We start from the raw sequence: 9,203 nt of genomic DNA, 5'->3' as shown, positions 1-9,203 counted from the left end.
ATACATCCAAAAAAATACCCTTCATTTTGCTTAGCTGGACTGTATCTGTATTAAAGTAGCCCTGTAGTAAGTGATTAAAGGCCACTCAAAGCAAATTTTGCTTAAAACAGGACTGTATTAGCTGGACTGTGATACACAACATGATTCAACATTCCAAGATCCCCTCCCGCACAGGCTTGTCATCAATAGAGACAACCCTTTGCACCCTGCTGTACATGTATTTGAGTTCTAATTTACACGTGGTTTTGTTCCAGCCCCCCTTTACAATCAGCATGAAGAATAGGTGCATTAAACACAGGATTAATGCTTTCACACCTTTAGCTACTCCTCTTGCCTGTTAACCTGACAATATCACCAACAAGTTTACGTACAGTAGAGCAGAGAATCTTCCAGGCCAAACTGTTCAGCTGAACAAATAAGGTCTCGGGTAACAATTACAGGCACAGCCATGCCAATCAGTTCTTTATATAGAACAGCATTCAGTTGTGGATCCAGGATTGTGTTTATACGCAACTTAAAAAAGCTGACTATACAGGAAAAGCGTATTTCTTTACCTGTATAGCTAGTTCTAGAGATCAGGATGCAATTGCACAATGTTTTCTTTAGCAATCAACTCATCTTAAACAGGCTCCAACCCCTCACCACCTTCATTCCTCTACTCTCAGCTCTGCCAAGTGCTTTTTTGTTGTCTGCTATATGCAGACAACAGCTTAACTCTGTAAGTCAAATAAGCCAGACTTTTGGAGAAGTGTCTTTGTTTATGGGGTTTCAGATCCATATTGCTTCAGCAATCTTGATTCACAAACACTCATGTTTATACCACTGCAAGGATGATAATTTGCAGCAGTGTAGGTGGGAGTGAATAGCATGAGTGGCTTGACTAAGAGGAAACTTGCGGTCAAAATAATTACTTACAATATGTAATCCATTATTATTTTGAGGTTTTTGGTAATTTTGCAACAGGTAATGATGAGGTTAAGTCTAGAAGTTAGTTAATAAAAGTACACACCAGGGAAAAAGTTACTTTTAAATTAAGATAAATGGCTTTTTATCTCTTCTAACATCCAGAAGAAAAGCCAACTGATGGTGACAATTAAAACACAACATATCATTTAACATAAGAAGTAGCATATCTTACTTTCAGGACTCAAATAAGGTTAAAAAATTCCAACATTCCTCCCATAACACTCATAACCAGCATCTCATCTTCATCATCAAGGACTCTGGGTGTGCAAACACCACATTAGAAACTCTACTGGCTTTCCAGATGAATTCAGTTCAAACTAAATGCAACATCACTTACTCTCTTTCCAAAAGGAAGTAAGCTAGCTAGCAAAAAGGATACTTGGTGTGTGAATCACTGGCATGACTTTACCCTGCATTAAGTCCTTACTTTTAACTCAAGAGTGAAGGGTGAGCTGAAAATGCATCCTTACTCACCGTATCAAACCCTCCCTCTGTAGGTAAGCCCACATACACCAACTCTCTTGTTGAGAATTTTGGAAACCGAGTTCAAACTCTGACCCACTGCACTATGAGTTTCTCCAACTACATGCCAATGGGAGCCTATTCCTGCAATTCTTATTCACAAGCAGCTCTATTGATTCCAACATTCTTTCTCCATTCTTTGCCAAACCCCGTTGTCAGAAGTCTGTCCTAAAGCCAAAGTCAACAGGCCTAGAAATTATTACTGTGCTTCAGTGATAACGATCACTTTTTCAGGGAAAGAAAACATTCTTTTTAAAAGTTGCTTATAGTATCTATTGTCACGCAATAAAACTCATGAGATAGTTTAAATTAGAGCAGTACCATTCTTGAAAAGGAACACTGGTGAGAATTATGCTGTGCTGGAGCCCACCACACCCGCCTCAACAGCTTTCCAGTTTAAAGTGTTTTAAGGACTGGTACATTAGTTAGTGCTGGATTCAGAGAAGGAATTCAATTCTACCAAAAACAGTTTCAGTCGAAATGGTTGTAAATAGCAGCCAGAATATTCTGCTAATACAAACCCTAAAGAAATCACAGGATCTGTGGTAAACAATCAGATTGGGTTCTAGTCTAGTGTTAATGGCAGACCTGCAGAAGTCCCAAAGACTTTGGAGATTAACAAGTTCTTTCCACTCAGATGCAGATATTCCTTACAAAAAAAAAAAAAAAAAGTCCCTATTTTTACAACAGCCAGTTTTACTAGCAATTACACAAGTATAATTTTTACTTTAGCTACTTCTCACTAAAACTCACTGTAACCTTGTCTCCGTTATTTAGTTAAGTTTCTATTAATGTTAAAAATAGTTACTATTAAAATCTAGTACTTTTTTACCTTCTCTACTGCATACCAGAGATCTGCTAGTGCAAAAGCTAGCACACAAACTACTAGCTGTATGATGCGAAGATTATTAGTCACATATTGTATATTTGGAAGCATTTGCTTGTATCCAAGTGTTTGCTCTGAAGATACAAGGTTTAAGTAACAAAGAAAAAAACATGGTTTCTGTTTGTTTAGAAGTCCCATAGCATATTCATTCAGTGGGGCAAGCGGGATAGAACAGAGATCAGGAATTCCACCAAGACCAAACTCTTTAAGAAACGCGAGCTGCAATTCATTCTCTTTGCTACTGCTCATTTCTAATTCCAGAAACTGCTTGTTTTTATTATACTGCAAATTTCCCAACCAGAAGTGTGCAAAACATACAAAGTTGTCTCCTGGACAGCATGAGCTAAAGTCTCCAGCAAAACTACAGGCTTCCTCCAACCAGCCTGGTACTGAAATATTGTTAATATTGAGACTGTCTTTCCCAGAAGAAAAATGCAGATGAAATGAATCCTTCCAAGGAGCAGTTGTACTCGAGTTCCTCCCTGCTGATTCACTCCAACTCGGAGGCATTTCCTTGCCAATAGAAAGCAGAGGTATAGTGTTGAAGAGAGAACAATTCCTGGTGTTAAAATAAAATAACTCCTGTAAACTGCTACTGGGATTTTGAGAACTGTTCAACATGGAATGCACGTGTGTCAGGTGAAGTGCTGCCTTGTCATGATCTGGGCCACTGTCACGAACTCGTTTCTGGTGTAAGTCTTCTTTCTTCATAGTCCTAGAGAAGACAAGCACAGCTTTGCTGTCTCACGACAGGCTGAACTTGAAGAAGAGCGTGACTGTCTCTAGTTGCAGCACATGGTGCAAGCACCACACCAAGTCACAAGTCAGTGGATCTCAATATGGACCTAAAGAGAAGGAATGCAGGAAGTTATTACACCGATATCCCAGTTTTTTGGTGCCCAGTACATGAAAAAATAATAAAAAAATCTTTAACATAAAGAAAATAGCAGCTACAGAAAGTAGCAGTAGCCCAAACAGAGGTCTCCCTGCATGCTGCTTGGGCACATCCAAAGGGCTGGGAAGCATACCCAAATACAAACTTTCTTCTGTAGTTTCAGTTTTATCTGCTATAAACTCTCTTTCGGTAACAGGCATCCAAGTGAGTCAGCAAATGAGCAGCTGAGATTCGCTCTGTAACAGTACCACTTTCCTCCTCCAGCAGAAAGGCAGACTGTAACTGATTAGAGGCTTAACATTAAAGGCAAATATTAAAGCAATCTTCCTGTAAGCTGCAGTCAGACACACAACACTGGAACCAAACAACACGCCATGTACAGCTTCCCAAAGGAACTAGTCAGACTGGCTGTACTGGCACAGTCAGAGGGTATTGGCTATACTGTAGTCAAATGCCAAGCCAATGTCATTACAGGAGAACTATTAGGTACCAGATAACAAGCAAAGGCAAGGCATTTTCAGCCACCCAGGTTACTAAGCTACATGTACAACTCAGCAGCCTGGCTCCATTTCAAGCTTCAGAACTGTAGGACGAGTCCCAGAAATAAAAATATGAGATGCCACATTTTGATCTCATTTCAACTTACCTTTCACAAGGCACAAACTGCAACCAGATTTGTCTTTCAGCACTTGGCCACTGGCCAGATGTCAAAGCTTTCATTACAGCTACATTTATGAGGAGAAAGAAAGTGTCCAGTCTTTGACTGGAACAGATGTTTGTTGTAACAGCCCATAGCCTGGTTCTGTTGCCAGTTAAAGAGCAAAGCTTTTCATTTCATCATGAAACCAATGAAACTTCAAACCCTACAAAGTGCATGAGCTCCTAATATCTCTAGGTCAAAGCTGGTTAGGGAGTTCAATGTCTTGTAGAGACAAGCTCAACACAGGAGACACAAATTAAACCTGAACTGTCATTTTCAAGCAATTACATTATTATTTAAAACTGCCTTTATGTCTTCCCTGCTACAATTGGTCTTGGCTTAAAAACAAACAAGCTGATGAAGGAAATTATTTTCTTTGCTCCTTACAGGGTGCCAGGGATGAGCTATCCAGGTGCGCACACTCACAAGTTACTGCCGGTCTTTAAGTTAACGCTGGCTTAGCAACATCAGCGAACACGAACGCGGACCCTTTGGTGTTGGCGCCCGGAGCAGGCGGTGTAGCGGGACGCTGGCATCTACACACCGGCCGAGGCCAAGCCGCACGTCCCTGGTGACACAGGGAGCGTGGTGGCCTCTGGCCGCCCGCCCGGGGGAGGGGACACGTCGCACGGCACTTGGCCGTTACCCGGGGGAAGCGACAGCGGCCGCCGGGGGTCCCCGCTCCCGGAGGCAGCAGCACCAGCTGAGGCCCGGGATCGAGCCCTCCCCCGGCCCCCGCCCACCTGCAGCCGCACGTTGAGCATCATGGAGGCGACGATGTAGAGGTAGGGGAAGTTGATGCGGAGCTTCCAGGCCAGGTCGAAGAAGATGAGGAGGGTCCTGGTCAGCCCCTTGCAGAACACCCCGTAGGACCGGGCCGCGGCAGACTGTGAGAGCCTGGCAGCCAGGGCGGACAGAACCGCCGCCATATACCCCCGCCCGCGGCCGCGCCGCCCGGGCCCCGGGGCCCCCTGCCCGCGCCCGGCGCTGGGTGTCGCCAGCGGGGCGGAGCCCAGTGACGTGCAGCACTGCGAAACAGCCGCGCCGTGCGCCGGGGCGGGCACGCTGACGCCCCGCTCCGCTGCGCATGCCCAGAGGGGAAGGGCGGGACGACGCCTGCGTCCCCCCGGAGGGTGGGGAGCGGCCTGGGGCGGAGCGCGGGAAGGGGCCGCTCGCTTCAACGCCCTCAGCCCCGCATCGCGGCGGCGGGAGGGTGCTCCGCGTGTGCGGCCCCCCCCTCCCCCCCCCCGCAGTGTTGCAATCGCCCGTGGAAAGCCGTTGTGAGAGTGCTGAGCCCCGCTTCCAGTTGAGCAAGCCCCTCAGCTGCGGAGGGGACGCCCGAGGGCTTGACCCGAGTGTGTGCTATAACCTGAACAACAAAACCGTGGGCCACCGATACTGATGACGATGTCTGGGTTTGGGAGGGGGTTTGTAATCTTGTTTACACAGTCGGAAATGAATTTAAAATACGCTGTTCAAGTACAGGTTACACCTAAGGTTTCCAAACGCTGCAAACATTTCCTAGGAAGCTCTTTCAGGTAAGTTGTTATCATTGCTTTGCAGGTAGAGGAAAATGTCCCAGAAGATGAAGAAATGACTGATAACCGTTTATAAAGATGGTCTTTCCCTTTCCCAAACTGTTCTATACAGTTTCCATTCAACCAACTTCAAATAACTAAAGCAGAAAAAGAAATATATTGCTCTAAACTCCTTGTAAAATTCCATCTTACTGTCACAGAATCAAGCAGGAGCACAGAGAAAGAATAATTCCAGAACAAAACTGGGCACTTGCCCAGATTCTTCTGTGATCCTTTTGCCTGTAATCCATTAGTAACATAATGGAGCGGAAAATCCCTGGAAAACCCTGTGTGTGTCTGGAAACCATAAATAGTCCAGTTAAGAAAACTACAGGCACTACCTTGTGCTCTTGGGAATGGGACTATTTTAAGGATAGAGGGCGTTTCCAGAACTTGCCCCTGCCCTGGTGTCAGAAGGGATAGAGCATGGTTTTACATGGCACAAGCAGCCACTGAAGCTATCCCTAACAGAGTTTTTAACCCCACCAAGTTGCTGAACAGACTTGAAGGGACACATTTGGATCCCAGGCCTTTAGATAGCTCCTTAGCATGAAAATCCCTGATCTACTTCCTTCACACCGAGTTCTCCAACTTCAGATATTGCAGGTCATTGCTGTAAGGTCAAGTAGGTCTGACTGAATTTCAGGCTGTGGACTTAAATGTTCTCTTGGATTTAAGATTATCCTACTGACGCTTACACAACAAAACACCAACCACTCATTCAGATTAAAAAGGTTTCAAAAAGAAAAGTATCTCCAAACCTACTTTCTCAGGAACTTGTCCATCTCCCACAGGGCATTCTAGCAGATTCAAAGCTCTTCAGTCCTCTCTTTAGCCACAGACTTCTGTCAGTTCTTTTAATCACAGATGAAGGATCCTCTCTGACACCAGGACTGATCTGTCCATGATTTCCTGTCTTCCATGTGCCTGGTTGTCTTGAGCCTACCTGTACTATTCCAAAGAGGAAAAATGTCAGAGCTCGTGTTATCTGCAGTGTTTTCATTATGGAGAACTTGAAATCATAGCTCTCACTGTCCCCACGAGTTCATTCAAAAAGTATCCTTTGTGTTAATATTACAGCAAGTTATAGGAAAAAAAAAAACCACCACCCAGAAGTTACATATATTTTCCATAAATGCCTAGTTCCACAGTGTCCTAACCTCTGTCACAGTTTCCCAAAACCAGGTACAGTGCTTCTGCCAGTGGAAAAGTAATGTACACAGCAGTGGTTGTACCACTGTGTGGTGTCCCCATCCTCCCCTCTACGTCAGCTGTGAAGACAGTGGAGATCTTTTTTCTCCTCATCTTAAGTTTTTAATAACCCTGTTAGTGCTGGAGGCACTGGAGGCATAGGAACTGAGGTGTGTCTGGGCCCTACCCTGGAATTCCAAGGTAATTCAAATTCCCTGTTGTCTCAATTCCCTCCCTCCATGTGTACTGAGAACATCTCCTCAACAGCTAAGCAGAAATGTAATTTAGCTGCCACAGGACATTTAGCAGCTTTCCATGATTAAATTGGAATGCAGTGTGATACACAAAGGTTACGTCAGGAAGCTGATTAACTTGTATCAGTAGATGTCTGCCAGATGCTCATCAGTTCTGGCTCATGTTGCACATTGAAACAGATGTGACAGTATCAATTTTAAAATCTTCATTAACCATGACTTACTTTTTACACTTCAATAGGCAATATCATTAATAAATTAGGTCATAATAACAAGTTAGCTTTTGTATTGATTTGGATCTAATTATTTCATTAAATACTCAGATTGATAAAACCCCCTTTATCTTTCCAACAAAAGAAGTAGAGGATAATGCAACTGAATACCAATTGAGATTCACCAGATTTTGTCACATCCAGATTTCTAAATTAGCTAATTATTTTGATAGTGTAAACCTCAAAAGCATCCCACACTTCCTCCTTTGATTTCCGCTATGTAAGGGTGATAAAACAATTTACAATTTAGCTAGAAGTTGCAGAAGTTCAAAACTACTGACATGCCATTTGTGGCTGATGGCTGCAGAGATCATTTTCCATCACTTCAATGCCATCATCCCATTTTTGCTTCCTAACCCTGACTCATCTCTCTCTGTTGCATCAGACAAGCACATCCTTATCAAGTCTTTTCATGTTTTATTTTATTTTATTTTACCTAAACTTTCTTCTCAGGCATTCACATATTCCTCTATTCAAAGAAAAAATATTAATCAACAAAAAATGAGTCAACATTACTGACTTGTTACATTTTAAAATGTCCTTGTAAGCTTTTTCAACGTATATCCATCCATTATATTTCAAAGTAGTTCCTTGTAGGCTTATGCAAAGATTCCTCTCTTCTTCCTCAGGGCTCTTAAGTTACCATATTTCCAAAAGAACAAAAAATTAGGCCCTTGATGTGCCTACCACATAGACCACTATTATCTAATTGTGCTCCCCTGTCTGCTCTCCGCTTCGGATAGGCTTCTTTTGGGAAGGGACCTCTCTTTGCTCTGGAGCGTGACACAGAACAATTCTCAGACTTGCAATCAGGTCTTCAGGGCTCTCTGTAAGAACTAATGACAACACAGATAAACTATGAGCATTTTGTATTTAAATGAGACAGAGCTTGGGGTTATTTATGCTTACAGCTCTTTTTCTGGTGCCTTTTTATATTCATTGCTATGTATGCAAAAAATGATTGATAAAATGATTGCAAAAGACTGAGATCGTAACAATAACTTGAAAAAGGGGAAAAGTCGAATACTTTAAACAATAAAACATTTTGTTCCCTTCAGTTCCTGTGATCTTCTGTACTTTTTTGGACTGGAAGATCAGTTTAAAAAAACCCAGATGGCTCCTAACAAACCCCTTCTTGTGAGTGGGTTTTTTAGGACTGCAAGGAAACTTGTCACTAGCTATAGCAGGCTGTCTGCTGATGCCATGCTTTCCTTCCCCAGCAGTGATCTGCCTTGGCACTCTGGAATCCCAGGCACCCTTCAGAGAGTTTATTGTCCCTGGTGACAAAAGCATTCAGTTTACTCTTTTGGTTTGGGACAATGTCAAGCTTAGAGCCTCCTCCCTCCAAAATGTTTCAGAAAATTAAGTATATGACATACTTTTGATTCTAACAACAAGGTTTTGGCAAGTTACAGTTAGATATATAGAAGGCTACTGACAATATGAACAACTCTTGCAGAAGCTATTGAACATAGCTTGCACTGAGAAGCATTGGTAGCACAACACAGGCCACATTAAAAAGGCACAAGACCTCATTGGAACCAGTATGTTTTGTCTGTTTAATAAAAGCAGGATCTAACATTAAATCAAAATACCAAGCCGCCAAACGTAAGCAGAAATAACAGTCACCCAACTGCATCTCTTGGTAAAACAGAAAGAGGTGATTGACCAATGTTACCACTAACCTAGATTGTTTTGCAAACAGGATAATTTTGACATTTCTATATTTAGGAAATGGAGAATAAATCAAACATCTTGTTTTGGGAAGTCTTCCTCTTCACAGAAGTTGTTACTTAGCAGCTTATCAGTATATAATCATTTGGGGGGGAAAGTAAGTTTTCCATACAATTTCTATATTTGTGCTAAAATAAACTATTTTGTACTAATTTATGATATTTATTCCTCTTACAAGTTCTTCAGAATTTCTAAAAATGGTTCCA

At 42.6% G+C, this 9,203-nt stretch overlaps 1 protein-coding gene across 1 annotated transcript; it reads right to left on the bottom strand.

Moving 5' to 3' along the window:
* Positions 1 to 761: 761 nt before the first annotated feature.
* Positions 762 to 4,976, bottom strand: LOC115607091 (small integral membrane protein 10-like protein 2A). The gene is made up of 2 exons (XM_030483894.2): positions 4,713 to 4,976; positions 762 to 3,219 (listed from the first exon to the last, which is right to left on the bottom strand). Exons 1-2 carry the CDS (start codon positions 4,896 to 4,898, stop codon positions 3,199 to 3,201), a joined length of 207 nt encoding a protein of 68 aa, XP_030339754.1. The 5' UTR covers positions 4,899 to 4,976; the 3' UTR covers positions 762 to 3,198.
* Between the last annotated feature and the right edge of the window lie 4,227 nt (positions 4,977 to 9,203).

This window comes from Strigops habroptila, chromosome 4, assembly GCF_004027225.2.
Source record: "Strigops habroptila isolate Jane chromosome 4, bStrHab1.2.pri, whole genome shotgun sequence".
Lineage (NCBI taxonomy): Eukaryota > Metazoa > Chordata > Aves > Psittaciformes > Psittacidae > Strigops > Strigops habroptila.
The sequence above is the reverse complement of the archived record's forward strand: the minus strand, read 5'-3'. Positions and strand labels throughout refer to the sequence as shown.

Excerpts from the sequence above, each read along its gene's own strand:
- LOC115607091 (XM_030483894.2), bottom strand. The coding sequence starts at position 4,898 with ATGGCGGCGGTTCTGTCCGCCCTGGCTGCCAGGCTCTCACAGTCTGCC. Across the intron at positions 3,220-4,712 it reads TGCTCAACGTGCGGCTGCAG|GTCCATATTGAGATCCACTG; the intron begins GTGGGCGGGGGC and ends CCTTCTCTTTAG.